This window comes from Molothrus aeneus, chromosome 4, assembly GCF_037042795.1.
Source record: "Molothrus aeneus isolate 106 chromosome 4, BPBGC_Maene_1.0, whole genome shotgun sequence".
In the NCBI taxonomy this organism is placed as follows: domain Eukaryota; kingdom Metazoa; phylum Chordata; class Aves; order Passeriformes; family Icteridae; genus Molothrus; species Molothrus aeneus.
Window position 1 is genome coordinate 64,941,175 of NC_089649.1, and position 22,354 is coordinate 64,963,528.

The window sequence follows — 22,354 nt, forward strand, 5'->3', positions numbered from 1 at the left end:
ATTGGATGTGTGTGATTCACCTTGGGACTCTCTCATTGTTCTCAAAATCTACTTGTCTTAAAGGATCCAAGTTAAGAATTGGGAAATAAAATGTAGGTGCAGCTAAACTAGCAGAAGGAAGAAGACTGCATGTCCTGTAATAACAGCATCTTTCATTTCTGTTGTCATCCCAAAGTAGAATAGGAGACTTGTAAGTCCCTGTTTCTGTCAGGGCAGAGAAAAAGCGAGAAGTCTAAGAAGGTGCTACTGTGGTCTAATCCCAGAAGTTCTAACATGAATCTTTAAAGTGAAAATTGGAAAAATATGAGTATTTTTTGAATTGTTTTACAGTTAATCATGGTTTAAGGAATGCAGCATTGGAAGACTGTGCTTTATGTCAAGAAAGTATATCATCCTCAGAACTTGCAGCAAAAGCCAGAGATGGGGACTTTGAAGGTATTTTCTTTTTTCTAAGAATTAAAATGAGACAACACTGATGTATTAAAAAAGTGATCATTAAAATGAAAAGTCTTTTAATGTTTGGCTCTGGAAAGTGAGTATAAAATGTTGTCATGCTGGTTTAGAGACAAAACCAGAAGGTAAACTGAGCATATTTCTTTCAGGTTTTTTCTAACAGCCTCGTGAAACACTTATCCACAAATGCTCATATTCACTATGAATTGCTCTGTATCAGTGCCGAAAGGGTCTGTATAGAAAAGGCTTTAATACAGTGTATGATGTTACATCTGATGAGTTTCTGAGGGCTGTGTGAGATGCAAAGCCCTGAGTAAGGTGTCAGCCAATCTTGAGAGGGTTTTTGTATTGTTTGCTGCATGTGGATGTGCTGCTTTATCCCAAGGTAGGAGTACCTTTCATGTTTTCTTTACTTTTGTCTTCGATCAAGATATTTTGGCTAATATTTTCACATTCTTCACCATATTATTTCAAAGAAAATGATAGCTTTAGGTAAGTCTGCTGAGGTTGCCCAAATCTCCCTGAATACATGGTAAGAATGAAAAATGCATGTAAGTCTCCAAGTTTCGGTTGAGGTTCAAGTATTCTGAAAGCTCATGAGTTGTTTCTCTTTTATTAATCTGAGCTTCTTCACAGTTAGTTATGTGCTCAAGTCCTATTCTGACAAACTCAGTATAAAAAATGGATTAAAAGATATCAGAGCACTTGCAGTCAAAGAATAAAAAAAGAGATATATGAGATGGAGCAAACAAGAAAGCAATCAGCTTTGATCTTCAAGGCTAAGTGGTGGTTTCAGCACACCAGGAGCCCAATTACCAGAGCCATAATGTGTCTGTGGTCAAGTGAGAAGTACAAGACAACCATCAGCTATGAAACTGTCTCTGAGCTTCCCAGAAACTCAAGTGTGTAGTAATTTCCTCGTGCTTTAAAACTTTGATGTATTGGTATATATTTGTCCACATACACTACTGTCCTTCCAGTGAGAGGTTTGGAATGCAGGATGAGCTGGATGATAAAGCAGTGTGTGCCTCTGCTTGAATGTGGAGGGTGGTGACCAACAGAAAAGAAATAGTGGTTCATGTCATTTGTAATAAAGATCAGAAATCACAGAGGGGAAAAAAAGAGCTCTTAAAGATTAGATTTTAGATAAATACTACATATTTATAACTTATTTTGTGCTTATATAAAACCCATGGATTGCTTGCTTACCCTTCTTCTGAAGCTGCAGGCTAAAGGATCCAATCTATTTAGAACAGCAGGGCTAATTCATGTATAATGCACTGTAGAAATATTATCTCTTCTGGAGGAAGATGATTTGGAGGCAGATAAAGAACTATTCAGTAGTCATTTTAATTGATTTTTCTATTGTGCTGTAATTCAGAATGTCACAGAAGGTGCAGGAAGGAACAAATCTGTAAGCAAAATCCTTACCATGTATGGGCTGTATTGCAAAAGAGTGCAAGATTATTCCTTCTCTACCACTTCAATTCTTTGTCTTTTGTTTTGGATCAATGCTAACGCTGTCGGTGATTTGACTTACAGAACTTGAAAACCAGTTATTCTGAACTGCAGGATGCTGCATAATCCTCTCACAGTGGATGTGCATTTTGTCACAGCAGAGTGTTTTTTTTTTTTTTCCTCTGGTATGTTGTTCAGCTTTTAAGGTTCTTCAGCCTTTCATGGCAGCTGCTATTGGCATGGGGAATGGTTCATGTTTGGAGAAGTGAGTTGGGATGTTATTTACTGAAATGAGAGGACCATGGTCTGGGTACTTAGGTGACGTTCTGGCCATCACAATAAAGGGGAATCTTTGGAGGTTCAAAATGCCCTGCAGCACCCAGGCAGTGTCAATCAGTTATGTCCCTGCCCTAAGTGAATAGAACCAGATATGTGGTATTTATAGCATATGAGATAAAACACCTGCTATTCTGGAATAAAGGTGCAGGCAGGGGGTTGCTTTTGTTGAAGTTATGTGTGTCTGCTTGGTAGAAAGCAAATCTTTGTGGGATAAGCAAGTCCCTTTGGAATAAGTAGATGTGGATACCAGGATGAAATTGGCTGCCTTGGCCAATAGTGTCCCATGCTAGCATATCCTCTAAACCAAGCCAATTAGCAGGGTCTCCTGCAGGTACTCTGTTTTTGGGGCTCACACAGGCTCACTGGGGGGTTTGGCCATGCCTGCACCAGTCTCCTTGCAGGCTTTCTCTGAGAGCCTTCCTTGGCTTATGTGTAAGTGGTTATGCTGTAAATATCTACAAACCAGTGCAGCTCTTCTGGCTGTGTAACCTGAAGAGTGTAGTCTGGTGTTACTTGGCTCCATTCCTGATGGGCAGGAACTTTATGTATCCCAAAGAGACAGAGGATGTTGAGGAGTATGGAGATGAGCTCCACCTTCCAAACACAAGAAGTCATAGAAAGGCTACTAAAAAGGGCATCTGAAGTGGGACAATTTGCTGAATTTATGGGAACTTTAGAAACACCCCTCACCTCCAATATATGCAAAATCCCTGTCCCTTCAGGTGACAAGTTGTCATTGCTGGCAACACTGTACATACTTTTGCTGCTGAGGTATGCAGGGACAGCTAATGGGATACATGGTTTTGCCATCCCTAAGGCATCCAGCATGAGGCATAAACTCCCACCAAGATTTTAACCTCAGCAGCCATGTGCCTTTTCCCCCTTACAACACCTCTCATGTGTCTTGTTTTTGCTGGCCAGTGTAGAAAGAAGAGGCCCTGGGTGGTGTTTGGATGATGTTTGGGTGCAGGTGGAAGATATCTGGTGGATAAGGCAACTTTTGCTGCTTGAACATTGTTCCCTGTTTCTTGCAGTGAGTTTGGTGGGTTTGTCCTTCAGGCCAAATCTGGGCCAGGAGCCATCAACAGGAGTACAGGAATACACCACAGTTATCACTGTAAGGGGATTCAACACAAAGACTGAGAGCACTGCATCAAAGTTAATTTATTCCTTTTTTGTACGTCAGTTCTATACTTCAGGTCACTCAATTATTTCAACTGAAAGTGAAAACAATTGGAAGCCAAGGAGCACATCATAGCTCTTCCCTTCTGCCATTGTGGCAGAGTATCTGTCAAATTGAGAAGGTCCAGCCAGCTACCTGCCAGGAAAGCTCTTCCCTATTATCACATAAATCCCTCTAACTGAATGTAGCAAATGTTTTAGATTGTATTCAAACAATGGTATTAAAAAACCCCAAAAATGGAAAGCAAGCCCAGCAACCTGGACAAATAAATGGCCTTAAGATTGTACTGAAGGTTTTAGCCTCTACTCACATTATGAAGATGAATCACTTGTTTTTGTCAGACTTCTCATTCTCATTGTATATAAAACCCACCAGCTGGTCTAGGACATAAAACAAATATGAATGTTTATTATGAGCCAACTGACATTGGCAAGGGTTTAAGAGTTACATCCTGTGACCTTCTGAAGGTTGAAATACAATAAACTACAGATTAATTGGCATTCCAAAACAAAAGCCTAAGCCAATGGTCTGTATGTTAATCTTTGGTGTCCTAATGCTCTAAGATTTTTGTCAAGGAAGTATATACATTTGTACTTCATGAAGTATTAAAAATTATGTATATTTATCGGGAGAGAGTGTAAAACAGTTTTATTTTCCTATGGTAGAATATTAATTTATGCAATATTCAATAAGTATTTTTTAAATATAGTAAAATTTCTTGTCCTGGTTGTATGATGGAAGTGCTGGCAAGTGTAGTACAAAATTCTGTGTATAAACTCAAAGCAAATTGTAGTGGCAGGCTACAACTGGGCAAAAAAAGTTGGGCTCTGAATTGCAGTAACAGCAGACAGGGCCCGTGTGCTGGAACTTCCATGGGACTGCCTTTCTCCCTGTGCCCTGGTGAGCTACAAACCAGCACAGGAACAACCTTGCTGGGAAGTTCCTGAGCTCCAGCTTGGACAAACCACAGCTGGATGAGAGCTGACTGAGAGTGGGCAGCATGGGTCACACACAATGTAAAGGAAATCTTGAAAATATAAGAAAATTGCTCATATTTAACCCAATGTCAATGCATCCCTGATCAGGATAGAGCTGTGTCATTCTTAATATCCAGTACAGCTTTAGAAACACCAAACAGTGGGGAGGAAGTTTGGTGTCTTTCTGCCATTGATGCATCTGGCATCATATTTCTAGCCCTAACAGAGAACTTGCTTTGTATTTGCTTAGCAGATTCCCATGTGTATATATAGGTGAGCACACACAGAGTAACTTCTTAACTTTTTTGACTTCAAAATTAGTGCCTTTTTATGTGTTCATTTATCAGTTTGTTAATTTGATAAAGCATAAGTGTGACCCTGCTCACCATATTTGGGAGCATTACATTTATCCTTGTGAGTTTGATGATCTTAATACTAAAGGTGGGCAAATCTGAGTTTTACTGTACATGTATTTTGGGATAACTTATTAGTCATGAGGACTGAGCTGTTACAACGGAGAGAAATGTGAATATTTAAAATTATCCATTTAATGAAGTTAAAGGCAGGCTAAGAAAGTTAGTCATACTTCTTGTCCTAGCATAAGCATGAGATATCTAGAAATTTTTCTCAAGGAAGCCAGCAAGCATTATGAAGCTGTTGGTGCTCCATGAAAATATTTGCTGTAGCATCTCAGCTGTCTCTGCAGCCATACCTGCATCTTCACTCCTTATCCCTCTAGCATCTGCACAGAACTGCCTTGCTTGCTACCACCTACTAAAAACTGCAGACATAATGGATTTGCTGTGGCTGCCAGTACAAATATCTGCTTGTGCCAAGTAGTGTTAGCATCTGTTTGCTTCACAGCACACACTATTTCTCCCTGATCCCTTGCCATCTCACCCACTCCTGTTTGGTCACAGGCTCTGACTGCGTTCTATCCAGCAGCACAACCAAAACTCAGAAGTTCGCAGGCTCAGGCTCTTGTTCTTGTTGCATTTTAAGCCCCTGGGTCAGAAAAACCCACCCATGCTCCTGTATGTGCAGAATCTAATCACCATGGCTCTAGAGATAGCTGTCAGCCTCAGCTGAATGCTTCAGTTTTTCTTTTGTCCTCTTTGTGCCTGTGGTTACTCCGTTATTTATGATGATGACCAGCAACACCTTGTAAATGAAGGAAGTTAAACTGTTGCACACTTCAGTGGCCAAACATGTTCTGTCCACATAACTTCTCACTTTTTCCTTTTTTCAGCAGCTCTGCTTACACTGTGTGAGAGAGGAATCAAATTTCCATATGGAGGCAATGTTTTATAATCAACTGAACATATTTAATCATGCATGTAGAATTACAGGATTCTTACAGGTTTTAGGTTGTAGTGCAATAATTCACTCTGACTTAGGCTTTAAGAACTTGCTCAGAGCCTTTTCCCTTCTCAAAGACTATCCCTCTTTGTTGGCACTATGTGGAACTTGTTGAGAATTCCATGCAGTACTTATGGGAAAACATCCCCTAAATACTGTAAAGACTTATTCAACTCTGTAACGTCATAACTGGGATTTTGATTGGGTTTTGTCTAATAAATTCATGTTTTGAGTGTTCTGGTATGTTTTTATGTAGATCTACATTATCAACTTTTCTATATTATAAAGATTGGTAAGAGAATATTCCTAGTGATGGTTATATGGAAGATTAAAGTCTCTCTGCTCCATCTGATCTAAAGTAAAGATTTGACCCATATCTCAATGGGAACCAGTGTTTTCTATGAGAGTAGCTCCATTTTCTATAAATAATTATTTTGCCCAAAGAATAAGTTGTTGATCATGTACCTGGACAGAATCGACACAAGACATCATTCCAAGGTGATGCTGAATCAGGCAGAGTAGAGGCTTGAGCCCAAGTTTGCAAAGCTCTGTGTCTTGGTGAAAGCTTTCTAGATTTGCACAGAAATTCCATCCTAAGAAAGCCATTTGACCAGAGCTGAAGCTAACAAGTCTGTACCTCTTTTCTCCCTTAGCCCCAAAATTTTCATCAAATTATATTAAGCATAAAAATTTATTTTTTGAAAAATGTCAAGCTGGCTGTAATCAGCACTGAATCTTCTGAGCAAGGACAAAAATTACTTTGGTACAATTGCCTGGTAGAAATCTTACATCAAAGTCAGAGATTGCCCAGAATGACGTGGAAAATCAGGTGTGATGAGGGACAAAAAAGGTTCATTTTACTGTGGCAGTTGAAGTGAGGGGTAAAGTCAAGTCACCTTAGTTTTCAACTTTCCGTGCTTTAAACTGTGAGAATTTGCAATCCTGCTTTGATCAGAGAGCTCCAGCAGCCCCAGCTGACCCTTTTGGCAGCAGTGAGGGTAACACTGCAGCCATGGCAGTTCCACAGGCTGCTGTGGGAGCAGAACTCTGCAGGTCACTTTGGTGTAATCAGGGTTATTGTACATGATGTGCTCTGAAATCTAATGCAGGAGGAACTTGCAGTTGGAGTTCTGCATTAGGAATAATTGATAAAAACAAAAGATGCAGAAAGGGGTCTTTTCTCTGAATTGTCTGGCTGTAACACAAACACCACAAGTTTAGGGTTTAGCAGCTGCTCTTCAGCAGGGAGTTGTGCTGTCCTTGCTTCTGATTTGTTTCCTACCAGAGTACAGATTGGCTGGCCTAGGCCTTCTGCAAGCTCCAACAACTTTTGGGGTTGTTTCTCTCTCTGCGTTGGTCTCTTGAGTCTCAGCACCACAGAAAAAACTTCAGCTTTCTGGGCTCATGTTTCAGTCATCACAGCTGATAGACCGGGGTCCATGTTCTCTTCTTCTTGTGTTCTGAGACACAGAGATTATTTTCTTGGTTTTCTAAGATTAAGATTAGATGGGACTGCATTAGGTCAAATGCACATATTTAATGCCAAATTAATGTGTTCTTTTTGACAGTTTACAGTGTCTGTGATTTTTTTTTTTTTTGGTCCATGATTATGGTTTTCTTAAAGCTCCAGCATCTTGGATTTATCTGACTTTTAACTTTAGGAGTAGAAATTTTTTTTTAGCTAATGAGGTAGACATTACATAGTCATGTAAAGGTGAATGCTAAAAGCTACATAATAAATAAAAAGACTAAAATTTCATTATTTATGAGAAATTGTCATGCAAGATGTTTGAATAGTTAAGAGCCTTTTTCAGTCTTAACACTATTTAATTTTATCTTGTGCTTTTTCCTTTCTCTAAACTTGTTTTTTATTCATTTAAATACTTGTTTCTCTTCATTTCTCTGCTTTTTTTTTCCTGTGCATGCTTTTCATGTTTTCTTCTAAAATTTATATCTGTATTCTGTCTCATTAATCCCTTCCTTCCCTTCCTCCTCCTCTTTGATGTTTGTGCTGTGGACTTCATCCATTTCCCAGCAGACTTCTCCAAACTCTCATTGCATGATAAAGCACTGGGCCAATTAGCCCAGGAACAAGGTTTTCCCTCCCTTCCTTGTCCAAATCCCCAAAGCACAGGCAGATAATGCTTTAGAGACTGGATGTTGCTATTTGCTGCAGCATGCAGAGCTAATGGAGCAGCAGAGCCTGGAGAAGGAGTGTAACATAAAAAGCCTGTGGGTGCAGTGCTGCTGCCCTGCTCCCAGCACAGCTCCAGGCTCGTGCTCGGGGTTTAATTTGTGTAACGCACTCTCTGCTCCTCACATGGAAGCTTTTCCCCTCAGGAGAGGGCTCTTCAGGGAGTATTTCAATGGCCTGTTCTATAAAAAGCACAGTGACTCAGTTGTTGATGTGTGTAAGTCAGGGGCTGCTCCCAAGGTTGAGTGAGATGAGGCTGGGGAAGGGAACCACAGAATGGCATCCACTGGAGCTTCTGTGGGCTCAGAGAGACCGAACCAGGGCTTCATCCTTCCTGCCAGGGTGAGCACTGCAGCTCCACTCCAGCACTGCATTTGATTTCTAAGTCTCACAGCTCGGTGTTTGTAGTCAGTGTAAGGCCATTGTCAGTCAGCTGGAAGGAAGGGCTTTGGGCTGGTGGCCCAGAGTTCCCCATTTCAGATGTCACTTCAGTGCTGCACCGCTTTGATTTTGTGCAAGACATCCCTCTCCTGATTTCTCCCCACACACTGACTGTAGCTGGGTGATGAGGATTAAAGCAATTACATTTGTACAGCAGTTTGAATGTTAAAAGCTGTTACATAATCAAGTGTTACTATTTGGGGGTGTGCTGCAGTGCAGCAGATCTCAGTGTGAGCAGTTGGGAGGGCACGAAGCCCTTGAGGCAAGGGGGCACGGGACCGGCTGTGCCCCCCTGCTGCTGAGTCACTGTCTGGGGACATGTGCCCTTTGGCCACCCTAGTGACGCTCACATTCAGTGAGTCAGCTGAGGTGGCACCAGTGAGGAGGCAGAGAGAGCCCCTCTGCTGTGGGAGAGTGTTCTGGGGAGAGGGTTGTGCTGTTTCTGTTCATTGCCACTAAGTTGTGAATTGTTTTTTATGAGAACCAAGTTACAAAAACAAAAGTTTTCAGATTAATTCATCTGTCGGTCAAGTGATTCTGTAACTGTGAATTACAGCTTATATGATTATTGTTAGTTTGAGGTCATTATTTATCAAAATTTGCTGGATTTTTTTTTGTTTTGTTTTGGTTTTTTTTTTGTTTGTTTGTTTGGTTTTGTTGTTTGTTTTTTGGGGGGTTGGGGTTTTGGGGTTTTTTTTGCAGTTATTCTTTCTATTTAGCATGGAGGAAAATCTATGTAAGATCAATTAAAAAATAACTTTTTCAGCATTGCTCTTCAATGGGTAACGACTGAAAAATATAGAGGGGAGGGAAGAAAAAATAACTCTGTCTTTCCCCCACAAAAAACAAAGAAAACAAAAAAAGCACCTCAAAGAAACTAAAACACAAAACTAAACAGCTGATAAGAAAGCTGCTTTCTGCTGATGAGTGCCAGTGTCTTTGGGGTTGGCTTGTAGTGTGTGTGACCTAGCTGTGGTCTGAGGGAAGGGTGATGCTGGCTCCAGCTGCTGCAGAAGTGGCACATCACATTGGGATGCTGCAGGGGGTACAGAAAGGGCCTGTGCTTTGTGGCTTTTCTGTGAATATTAGAATTAGTAGATATTTGAACCTGGTAGCCCACCCTGCAATGCAGCTTATAAAGCATCAGTATCAAATTGAGCATCTTAACCAAGTCTGCTTCCACCAGACCTGCAGAGGGAGACCTGGTGGCACAGACCTTGGAGAATTTCCTAAATTTTGCTGTGTTCAAAATGAGTGAGAATCAATGGATAGTTAAATCCTTGAAAACAGAATCTATATAAAGACAATTTTTTAACAGGAACATTGTTATTGATTCATATTTTTGCCTTTTGTTTTGGATATAGTGATAACCCAAGGGGCCTCCTGAATGGAGAACATGGGGATTCTCCATCAGGCTTGCCATGGTTTCAGATCAGAGAAAGTGACAAAGTTATCTAAATCTGCATCATAAACTGATATTGGGAGTAAGTTTCACTGGGCAAGATACATGTAGTGCCTAGGGAGATTGCAGAAAAGAAAAAAAAGTGGAAAGAAAAATGTCTTGGCTGCACTGATATTAATGCTTGACTTAAGCTGGTAGTCCTGTATCTCCCTGCTGCTGAAGGAAACCCTGCTTTGAACCAGGGATCTGTAGCCTTGTGTCCCCACAGAACATTTCCTGGTGAGCTGTTCTCAGGGATGAGGTGAAGGCTTCTCTGTGCAATCTCCTTTTTTTCCACCACATCAGTAATTTCTCTGCACATCAACCTCTGGGTTTGGTTACTGGCCCTGTAGGTGTAACCTTTATCAGACTGATGTGCTCATTAAGTGAAGGATAGCTTCCTTAAGCTAGTTCAACCTCTAAAATAGTTTAGAGAAGCCTGTAAAAGCTGAGTCAAATTCTAAGTTCTCTTTGTTTTTACTAATCTGCTTTTTGAGCAGTTTCTTACATTGAATGCTATATCCTTTGTACTTTTGACACATGTTGCAATGTGACAAACACATGAAAACTGGTCATAGTTATGTTGGAACAAAACAGTGGATTTTTCATTTAATTATCTTTCTGCCTGTAGCTGTAGTCCTCTTAACCTCTGCATCAACTGCACCATGTATTTTGTTGTTTGATAGTATGCTCCTTGAGGCAGGGATCTTGCTTGTCAGGTTTATAAATCAGCAATTGCATGGCTTGCAAATTGTAAATAATACTCAGAAAGGGGCTGCATTCAGGGAAGTTGGATAAATACACCCAGCAGTTCATGTTCACCCTGTCCATGGATTCCTTTTGGACAGAACTTGGTTTGCACTCATTAGATTTTTGCCAACTTGATTAAGCAGTCAGCTTCATGATTTCTACACTTGTAACTCCAGACTCTTAGGTCATGTCAGCCTGTTGTGAGCAGAAACAGCTCGACAGAAGGGAGCCCGATACCTTCTGCCTTGCCAAAACCAAATCATTTCCCTGCTTGTCTTTTATGGGAGGTTGGAGAGCTCACAGTAGACATAAACAACTGAAACATGCTGTACGTGCTAATGGGCAAGTTCTTTCTCTGCTGAGCTGTGTACACTTGATTTTGTGGTTTTGCTGTAGTTACTGGTGACTTCCAGGAAGAGTCCTAATAATTGAACAGATGGTAATCAGGCTTTGGGTTTATTACCTGTACAGTTGCTTGCCTAATTGCAGAAAAGCAGTTGGCCTTTCTGGAGGGAAGGCTGAAGAGGCTGGCAATGATCTCAGCTCTGAGCTTGTTTTGATGGTGGTGGCACTGACAAAAACACTTGTGATTCAGTTCTGCTTTAATAATCTCTTGTCTTCTTGCTTTATTTTGCTTATCTGCTTTTCCCTGGACTTGCATTTGACTAAGATAGATTTTATTTCAAGTCCAAAGCTGACATGGGCCATTTTAATGCCTGATCTGCTCTGCCCAAAGGTGGGTGCCTGGCAGAGAAGAGGCAAGTTGAGCCCTCCTGGGCATCCTGAACTCACTCAGCTACTGTTTGCAAAGCACCTGGAGAAATGCAGATGAAAGCAGCTGCTGTTATTTTTTACTCACCCTACTTCCTTGTGGATCTGGTAATCACATGTTTGGTTTTATTCCCTTTTTATTGATGTTCCCTTTTGTTGCTGTGTTTCTGCCAGATCCTCCTGACTGGGTTCCAGATGAAGTCTGCAGCTACTGCACTGCATGCAAGGCTCCTTTCACAGTCATTCGCAGGAAGCACCACTGCAGGAGCTGTGGCAAGGTAATGACTCACTCAGGGCTGTGAGGAGCTCCCACCAAAGCCAGCAGCAAATTCATGTGCACCACAGAACCTGGCTGCACAGCAAAACGTGCACACTCAGCCAGGGTTCTCAATTCACAGGTGCTTCTGCGTGCCTGGGCTGCCAGCTCTCAGCTTATGTTTACAAAGGGTCAGCAATAAGTGTATAAAGCTAAAGGCAGAATTCCCTGATGAGATCCTAGAACATTCCCCACCCCAACAGAGTCACTCTGGACTACTGCTGTAAGCTCTAAAGAGCCAGGGCAGCCTGCACTGCCAGGGGTCATGCACCCTGCAGGGACAGGGTGTCCCTTTGCTGTCTTCCCAAACCTTTGGAGGATCACTCTGGTGTGTAGAGCTGCTGCTTTGCAAGTTTGTGGGGGTGGAAGAGGGAGTGAGGGAGAAAAAAGCAGTCATGTACCACAGGAAGCCAGAAATCTGCAATCCCATTTCACTTGCTGGCTGGGGTACAAGTTAGAAAGGAAGAAGCTGCTTCTTTAACCATGTAGTGGACTTGCAGGAGTATGAAATTCGGAGATATTCACAAATATTCCCCTAGCCTTTCTTTAAAACCAAGGGAGAGATGCTTCTTTGCACCTCTGATGGAGCAGCACAGGAGGACAGGCCAGCCTTGGCTACTGTCAGTGCTGGGCACTCTCACCCCTGGCCAGATAAACTGGGTAGGGATTGCCTGCTGGAGCCCTTCACTTGCTGTGCTGAGGACGGTGCTGGTGCCAGCTCATACAGTCTTCTCTCCCCTCCCTTGAAATCAATTTCTTCCCATCCTGTTCTTCAGAGGAACTGAAGAGAAATTTCCCTTCTTGTTTTTCAGATCTTCTGTTCCCGCTGTTCCTCCCACTCTGCTCCATTACCTCGTTATGGCCAGATGAAGCCTGTCCGTGTTTGCACTCACTGTTACATGTTCCATGTCACTCCTTTCTATAGTGACAGAGCTGGTATCTGACAAATTAAACTACTGCTGTGTCTTCTGGAGTCTTACATGGACTGATATATTTGACCTAAGCCAAGAATTAACTTGAAAGAGGGACCCAGTGAGGGCACGTAGGCTTTGACATCCATTATTATAAATTTTGTACAGACAGTTTTTATTGCATTTTACTAAGCTGCTAAAGGGAACTACGAGGCGTCTGTAGCTCTAAGGCTACAGTACAGTCTTCCATAGATTTATAACATTAATGTTACGATGCCATATGCAGAACAAATGCACTGTGTGGAAGGAAATAGGGCTCAGAGAATTGAACAGGCATTGCTGCTTATCTTACATGCTAGGAACAGAGTAGCCAGTTAATTAGTCCATCCCCAGTGGATCTGTCCCAAAGCTCAGACACTCCTGTGCCCACTGGAATCCCAGCATGGCTGTGGGCATCAGCACTCTCCCACCTGCTGCCATTTAACTTCCCCATGTCTAGATTTTTGCTACCTATGCTAGGACTAATAAAAGCAAATCTATTTCAGATTTGTATTCAATATTTAGAAAGGCAAAATTTTCAGTGACTCCCACAGGAAGCCCTGAAGGCCCTAAAACAGTATATTTTTGTTGCCTCTTATTTAGCAAGCAGAGCAATAACTCCAAATTGTCTTCTAAAAATTTTTCCAACTTCCAATTCCATAGTTTGGAGTTTTGGAAGTATTTATAACCTGATTAATTTATGCTAAATTTTGTTAATAAAAGTCTGACACAGAAGTTTGGTTTCTATATCAGCATTTAAAACTTAACAAACTTCAGAGGAAGTGGTTACCAAATAAATTAATTCATATTAAAATAGGTATTTTTGAGAGTTTGGCAGCAAAATTTAGTAGACAAGACAAATTATTTCTCCCATACTTAGGTTTTTTAAAAGGCAAATATGTAATGAGATATCCAAAAGGTCTTACAGAATGGTCAGCCAGAGAAGGGTACTTGTTGTCCACATTTGGCAGAGTAACCATGTAAAATAGTGCATACTGGTACTTCACTCATGCTAACAACTCAGAAGACATTTGTATTTATTTGAAACACCAGGGAATAATTGTTATCTCCACTCAGAGAGGAAAGAAATGAGACTCACACAGATTCATGCTATGATCTTGCACGAACTATTTGCAGCAAGAGCTCCCTGAGCACTGAGGTTTCAAAGGCATTTGGACCTGCTTTGAGTTGGCCACATGAAAAGCAAGGCAGTGTGTGCTGTGGTTACAGAGGAAACGAGATCAAGAGCTCTTTGCTGTGCCCCCTTTCCTGACTCGTGGCACTACACACTGTGTTTCAAAGTGAGAAATACCAAAATGGGTGAGGAAGTTGTTTGCGGTATCACGCCTGAGAAAGGTCATCACTCAAACTGAAAAGGCAAAACTGGCCAGTGTTAATTTTTTTTAAATTTTATTTATTTTTTTGGGGACATTCCCTTTGCTCAGTGGTTTACTGTTCAGTGTTAATGAGCCATATAAGGGTGCTGCAGTTTGGCACTACTGTCATTTTGATTCAGACGAAACAGCTTCACTTAGTTGATGTGTAATGCACAAGCCTTATGATGCTGTTTGTAGACAATGTCAGCTCTGATGTGTTATCCTCACTTATTTATATTTTTTATTGTTACTACATCCCTGAAATCCTTCTCATGAAACTCTTGGGTTGGAGTGTCTGCATTCACCAGAGTTTGGAAAGGCATGGGGTTGGGTGATTGGTGGGAGATGGGTAATGTGGTGCAAGCAATGATACTTATTCAGGCTTAAATCTCAGGCTTCACATTGCAATGATTATTGCAGTTTTATTTTTAGGAAAAAAAAAACAGAAAAACACACAAGAAATTTAATGCTTCTTTTATAGGATAAAAAATTGCAACAAACTTCAATTGTGAAATAAATATGCACAAAAAGTTGCTTCTGTGGAAAAAATCTTATTTAATGCACTGAATATTTATTTAAGCTTGTTTTTATTTTGTAAATGCTGTAATTCAGAATCATTTCCATAAATATGATATTTAAAGATCTCAGACACTATAGTTTCTTATGTAAATACAGACTCCTATTTCTCTTACTGAAAAGCACAATGACTATATCAATACTAATATACATTTGCCTCAAGAAAGACTTTCATCTTGTAATCTCTTCAGATAATTAAAGTGTCAGGACTTTCTACTTCCATGTGCTGGATTGCTCTTTCATTTTGGGCTCTGTTTACATGGAGTGACAGCTGCCATCCTGTCAAACAAACTGGCCTTAACTCTTTCTCACTTTGCAAATAATGTGAAAGAAATTAGTTTCAATTTGAAGATGGAAGTCACCCATACTGTGAAGGGGGTTAAATCAAAGCTGGAATACCAGCCTGTCACTTAGCATTGCCTCGTGCTATCTCTTGCCACCAGCTGAAAATCTCCCTTCCCAAAATATCTTGTGTCAATGGCCACTTCAGTCATCAGGCATGTTTGATCTGCCTGTGTCACATCTGAATAATCTTTCCTGTGGGGGATACAAATCTGCAATGAAAACAGTGCTCCTTGGATCTCTGTGCACAGTTATCCTTGGGAAATATAAATGCCCAGTGCTGCTTTGTTCTGCCCCCTGTATGAGATACAGCTGTTAAAGGTTTTATGGGAATTAATTTTTTTTTCCAGAGGACCTAATGCTGCATGGCTCTGGGATGCCATGTCACTGAACAGAAAACGTGTTACAGCTCCATTACATTGGGGTCTTGGCTTCAGTGATGCAACAATGGGGAAACTTGATGAGAAACCTGCACACAAATGTAAGATTGTATTTGAATTAACATGCATAATGTTTATGGGCAAATAATGCTGCCTTCAGGTGTATGAATAAGTGAACAGTAGAAATTGATCCTAAAGGGACTTTTTAATCAAAAAGGGGATTTCTTCAGAATACAATATGTTTCACAGCAGTTTTCCTGTTGGGGATATCACAATGGGAGTGAAGAGGATAATAATAAGGTGAGAGCAGCATTGCCAAAGACAGCAATAATTCACCTGGTGCTGGACTCTTCTGTATGGCAGTTCCCTTCTGAATCACACCTGTTTCCAGGGGGAAAAAAGTAATTACCGTAAACTCTGGAGTGATCCTTTCTGGGTCTGTACAAATTGTACAGCATTTCCAGGTCTCTCTGGGTTTGTAAAAGCAGGTGGATATCAAGGCTTCCTCTGCAGTGAAAGGAACTTCAGTAAAATACCTCTGCTTCCAGGGAATACCCCTGTCCAGAACATTCAAACAGACTGAAAAGCTGTCACAGAGCTGTCACAGAGCATGTCAGGTATGTAAGAGGGGAACCTGGATGGAAGTGATGGGTGAGGAGTGACCTCTGTGTGCATTGTCTGAGCTGAAAGGAAGGAGGAGGGAACAGGCTGTGTGTGGGGAGATGGGAAAGGGGGGCTGTGGGAAAGCCTCAAACACAGCCCCATCCCAGCCCTGCCTGGAGCTGGAGGAGCCAGCTCTCAGAGCCTGCAAAGTCAAAGCTGCTGGGGCTGCGCTGCCGTTTCCGTGGCAACCCCGATAGCATCTCCCTGCCAGTGCCAGGACTGCAGCACTCTGCTCCTGCACATGCAGGATGGAGACTCCTGCTTTCTGCTTCCTCACAGGGACTGTGATGGCTCAGATGCCTTCATTTGGAGCCAAGGTTTGTGCTGCAGTCAAGAGCTTACTGTGAACTCTATTTTCTAATGACAGCATTTCACTGAATTACGCTTTATGTTGCTTGTCTGGAACAAATCATCTCTGTAGGCATCCTTTTGACTTCTTTTGGGGGGATTTAGCTCTCTTTCCTTCTCTCACCCTTTACCTCACCCCATCACTCAGCTTTCAGTTTCTGCTGTGTATAAACTAGACTTACTCTGTGGCCTCCGTGAATATCTTACGCATAGTGAAATATTAAGACGACTCAAAGAGCTTTCATCTTTATTGTTTCCTGATCTTACCCTTCAAGTTCCTAGGCACAGGCTTGTTTCAAACCACTTGGTATCCTTGTACCTGCTGTAGCATCCTGCCTGAGATGCCACCTTGGTTCCTGCACCAAGGTGTTTAAAGTTCTGCAGTATTCCTTTACTTTGTGGTGGAGAAAGGATAGATCCTAATTCTCAGGTTTTAATAGCTGTTAGTAAATTATAGATGTTGCCATTTGGCTTCTTTTTCATTTGCTCTTACACCAGAAAATGGTAAAATAATAGGCCAGAAGGATGAAGAGGAGAAGACTTGTTAAAGCAGCTCTGGAAGTGTGAAGATGATGTTTTAATGAAGTAATTGGTCTCTTTGAAAACAAGCTGTAACTGCATGTGCTAGGAATGCTGGGGCTCATGCATAAAACAAACTGGGCAATTAGTCTTTCATGAACTCATTTCATTTCTTGTTTTCACTAAACATGAAGGTTCTGAAGTGTAAAGAGTGATTTTCCCTCATGTTTCACTCTAAGGTAGGAAGCTGATTTTTCTTCTCAGTTTTTCTCTGCAAACAACCAGCAGCCTTTTAGGGCTCTGACTGAACTTGTCTGCAAAAGGGAAAATCCTGTGTCCAAAGCATCCAATAGTGGGGCCCTGTCAGCCTCCCACCCCTGGGGAGCAGTGAGAGGTGCCTGTGGGCACGAGTGACTGCAGAGGGGTGCTGCTCATGTCCAGCTGTGAGTGCTGCTCCCATCTGCTCTTCCTCAGGAAAACAAGGTGTCTGACACAGCCCAGGGTGTGAGGGACCACTGGCCTGGGAATGGCAGAGCCAGCAAGCACTGAGCTGTAACTACTTCACATAATACAGAGATTTTATTTTCTGAAAATAACCCCAGGCCAGGCACTCACACCACTTAAGCAAGCACTTAAACTCATGTCTTACTCTAGAAAGTCTTGTTTATGTATTTCTGCACTTTTACATAGTTCTTCACAGGGCAATAAAATGTTGGTGTTATTGCCATGACTTTTTTATTCACTGAGTTAATAAAAATTATATAAAACAGCAGCAGGGAGGGTGCTTGAGGTGACTGCTGTCCACATAATATTTCAGCAATGGCCAGCTTTCAGGTTTTTAGCTAGAATTAGGCTGTGGTTCCAATGGGCACGTCAGTACAGTTGAAGATCGTGGTAAGAGCTAGTCCTGAATGGCATTTCTACGGGTGACCTCTCTGCTGATGTCCTGTAAAACATGTTAAAAATACCTGTCTTTCACAAGAGGTGTGTCTGAAAATGATGTGCAAGTGCCTCAGCCTTTGTGGACAATTTGAAGAAAGTTGTCCCTCAGCATTCCAGGGCTGGGCCAATGGCTCTGCATGGATTGTCCCAGTCAGATTCTTGGTCATGGGAAGGCACCTGTCAGGTATGTGAAGAGCACTGAGATTATCCTGGCTTTATCACCAAAGGACCTGTACCATGCCATCTTCCTCTCTGTTTGGGGAGCCTCTGAGATCAAATTTTGAGGCACTTGATAATTTTTTTTTCTGGTCAGGATCATTTGTGATTGCTGCTTCACTAGCAGCTTTTCTGTTTATAATGCAGCAGTAAAGCCTGCTGGTTTTGTGTTGTTTTGGTTTTTTTAAATTGATTTCACTTCCTTTGGCTTATCTGCAGAAAGCTGGAGATTAATAATTGAAGATACAAACAGAAAAATAATTACTTCAAGTTCATAAATATATTTAGAAGAAACGACTCCATGATGTTCTCAAGTATTGGGAAATTATACAGTAAAAACTGAACCCCAAGTAGTCCAAAAGTCCTGGGTCTCCATCACTGAACCATCTGCTTTTGTCTAGGAGGACTTGTAGCTGCTGGAAAGCTACAAGTTTTGGGGACCAAAGCTTACAGGTTTGAGCCAGTGATTGTAACTTCTTTGTCTAGAAATAACTATTCCTTAATTAAAAAAAAAAAAATGAAGGAAATTGCTATACTTCCCATGTAAAGAACCTCTGTTCAAAGAAGAAAATTCTGCTTGGTCCAAGTGTCTTGGGACAAAATATAAAGCTACCACTAATGAAATTCAGTGACCTCTTTTATACCCTCTCATTGTCATGTCTTTTAGAGTTTCTTTCAGGACAGAACATCAGCCTTGCTTGGAGAACAAAGCAGGAAAACCTTGCCCACCTGTACACCTGACAAGTGTTGTTCTTCTCTGTCGTGTTTGTTCCTCACATTCTGCTTTCTGCCCTTTCTCTTGCTTTTTTCTCTTTAAAGGAATGATATTGGAGTTAGACTCTAAACTGAGTCTCAGGGAAAATGTTTCCATATTTCTTTCCTGTAGGGAGTGTTTGAAATATGGCTGTGTCTAGTGTCTGTCTCAAAACGTGCTTTGTGAAAACCTGAGGATGCAGTCTTGCATCCAGATGCTGCCTCCATGCAACTTTTGACTTACACTGGAACAAGAACAAAGTAAAGAATCCAAAATTCAGGCTGGTGTAAAGTGTGAAAGCTTAAGGGTATCTTGAGTGCTTAGTGAAAATACCCAACACAAGTGCCAGCCTCTGCCATTGCAGGCAGGAGGCCACAGGTGCTGCAGCCCTGAGCTGGAGACCTGGGACCTGTCCAGGCTGGAGGGAGAAAGCCAAGGAGCTGACAGCCCAAGGGACACTGCCCAAAGGTCTTTTTTCACAGGCTGTTTTGCTAACAGCAGGTCCCAAGAGAAATGCAAGATTTTGTTTTAGCTACTGCATTGAGGGTATTTTCAGTGAGCTTGGAGAAAAACCCATTGGGAGTGCTACTTGCCTATTCCCACCCAGTGTTAAAGAAACACTGTTCCTTGGCAGGTGGAGGGGACAGAGAGGCTGTTGTCTTTTTGCTTGTTGATTATATTTTTACATGTATTTTCTGCTTGCTTGCTGCAGTAAGAAATGAAAAAAGTGTTCACTTCTTGAAAATCTCAAATTCCCATTCCTGCAACAAATAATTCTCATAGTGTGTTCTAATTGCAGAGTGCAAATAACTACCAATCATTAAATAATATTAGGTTGTTTTTAAACAGAAAAATCATTAACCTCAAATCAAGCAATTAAGAAAGCACTTCCTCTGAGAACAAACAGCTCAGAAGCTGCTGAGAATACCAGCTCCATGTGATAAAACCCTCTGCCCCATGTGCTGCTCCTGGAGCCTTTCCAGTGCCTTCCCAAGGTTCAGATGTTGTCACAGCATTTGCTGCCAGAGGAAGGCTGTTCTTGCCAAATTGTATCTTCTTGGCTGCTCTGTGCTCTTGTGCTGCTGGTGTTCAGCTCCATCAGCCTCTGCAGGGTTTGCATTTATTTGTGGTATTTATAAAACGGATAAAGCACCTGGCACAAAGGAGGATGGAACTGAATGGGGGAAGGTGTTGAGCAAGAGTCCTGCTAAAAATGTTCCTGGTGTGTTTTGCTGTGAGGGAAAAGCCATGAGAGTAACCAAGGGCTTGGAAACATTCAGAGTTGCAATCTATTGAGTGTTTCAGAGATAGGGTTGCAGACACCCTCAGTAAATGCCTACACTGGGTGCACAGGTCTGGGAGGCCACGCTCCTCCTGGCAGGGTCTAATGGAAACCAGTGGCCAGAAGTTGAGTCAACTTGAACAAACACAGGTGAGAACAAAGAGTTTAAATCTCCTGTACATAACCAGCTGTTGAACAGTGAACTGATTGTTGTGGTGAACTCTATACCTATGAGCATAAGTATTTTTAACAACATCAGGTGCTTCTTACAGGCACAATGGTGCAGCCACCCATGTTGGGACTAAGGCAGAAATAAGCACCCAGTGGGGCTATCCTATGACAGAGGTCAGGGTCCTGGTGGTCTCAGATTATAAATTGGGGCAAGAGGTTACCAAGAGGAGGGTGCAGTGGCACAGGCAAAGCCACCCAGTGCTCTCCATCTTTCTGTTTCACCCCAGAGCTAATCCTGCACCGGGGCTGGAGTCACACTGGCACTGGGCTCTTAGAAGCAGCAGGAAAAGAAAGGTAATGGATCAAACACAACGTGCTCCCATTTAGGAGTCCAGTATCTAAAGGAGGGGAAGGAAAATCCCTGACCACAGAAACCTCCCAATGTGCAATTCCTAATCAGCTACAGGAGTCACTTCCCAGTTTGCCAAGAACAGTCTCCTGTCCTTGTGAGCTGGCTGTGATTTCTTGCAGTGCTCATTAATACTGGTGTCATGCTGAACACATCTCTCCTGCACAGGCCAGGCTGGGCTCTGGGTACCATCAATGTCCTCATGTGGGAGTTGAGCATGGCTGTGTAGAATCACTGCTTCCACACACCCTGCCTGCAGCTAGAGAAGAAATGATCCTTCTGCTTTGTTTTCCTTCACAAATACTGGACACAGAGCAGCAGGTTTGCCTGAGCAACCAGGCATGGAACCACAGTGGTCTGCCCTGCACAGACCTTACAGTGAGGGACAATAGAAAATGTAAGTAAACTTTTTTTTTTACACAACAGAATTTATTCATATGCTCACCCAGCTGCGAAGGACTGGAGGGGGGAGCCATGTCTTTCTTCTGCCTGAGCAGGAGAAGTGGCTTCTGCCTCCCACCACTTCTGCTGAGCCCCTGTCCCAGAGATGCCCAGGATGAAGGGGCTGTTGTGAGCATTTATTTGGGCCTCCCCACAGCAGGGATGTTGTAACATTGTGCCACAGTAGAGTCTGTAGGATTTTGTACAATAACTCCTTCCTCAGTTTAACTTTGTACAATGCTCAGCGCTCCTGATCTTCCCCCACCAACCACAGTACCAGCACTGGTTACTGTGCCCTCACACTGCTGCAGGGATGTTATCTCCACCCTACAGAAGAGCTTATTAAAATACTTGGGAACACAAGATCAGCTCATCCTGTCCTGCTATCTCAAGCATCCATGAATAATCCCTTTCATAAATCACTTGTATCTCATCACAGAGGTAACTGCAGTTCTTTTTACTGTGCTCAGAGCTTAATCTTCTCAGTAGACCAAGGGTTTTAGAGATGCTGAAGTCTCCAGGCCCTGATGTTTTAGTGGTCCTTTGAAGCTTAACCTTGGATCTCAGTCAGTTATCCCTGTTCCTCCCGCATGCCAGGGGACCTTTTACTCCCTTCCTGTCACCTGGAGCCTTACTTAGAGATGTGTCTGGTGGGAAGAAGAGAGCTTGTAGGAAATGTCTATGCTGCTGTAAAGAAGGGTGTTGTGCCATGTAAACTGAGGATGGCTCTGGGCTTCAGCTTGAAAACCACAGCTTCTCCTGATCCTCTGAAAGTGATCAGTACCCTGTAGGTTCCCTTTCCCTTTGGTAGTCTGCTCTTGTCTAGAAGCAGTCTCTGGCCTTCATTTTGCTTGTTAAAACCTGCTGGATGCATCAAGCCCAGGTGCCTTAAGGTGGACCTTAAAAGGCTAAACTCTGCTCTCACATCCATTACTCCCACTTGGGCTTACAGCTCCATCTCAGCAGGTGTTTGTAACTCTGGGCAGATCAGCTCATGAGGGTGCTGAGTGCTGGCTCACTGGTGTGTGTCAGCACACCTGAAATAGTGTGGGGAATGTAAAATCTGCTTCCAGGGACTGTCTGGGCAGCAGAGTCACTGTGCCAGGCTGGGGGGTGTGGGCCATGCCTGCAGTCTGCAGCACAGTGTTTGTATCTTGGTATCAGTCTCTCCTTTTGGTAAATGCAGCAGAGATTGATAGATTTGTTTTGCTTAGGTGGTAATGAAGCAGTTAATTGCACTCAGTAATGGCTGTCTCTGCCCAGCTGCTCAGGGAATATCTTAGAGGTTTGCCCCACGGATCCT

General features: G+C 42.3%; 1 protein-coding gene across 4 annotated transcripts in view; it reads left to right on the forward strand.

Annotated features, from left to right (window-relative positions):
* Positions 1–14,806, forward strand: part of ZFYVE28 (zinc finger FYVE-type containing 28) — a 146,096-nt gene extending 131,290 nt beyond the window's left edge. For all 4 annotated transcript variants that reach the window (XM_066548711.1, XM_066548712.1, XM_066548713.1 and 1 more), the window contains 3 exons: positions 331–435; positions 11,541–11,644; positions 12,495–14,806. In XM_066548711.1, the coding sequence (XP_066404808.1) occupies positions 331–435; positions 11,541–11,644; positions 12,495–12,626 (341 nt within the window). In that variant the 3' untranslated portion in view covers positions 12,627–14,806. The remainder of the gene's footprint in view (positions 1–330; positions 436–11,540; positions 11,645–12,494) is intronic.
* Positions 14,807–22,354: the final 7,548 nt, after the last annotated feature.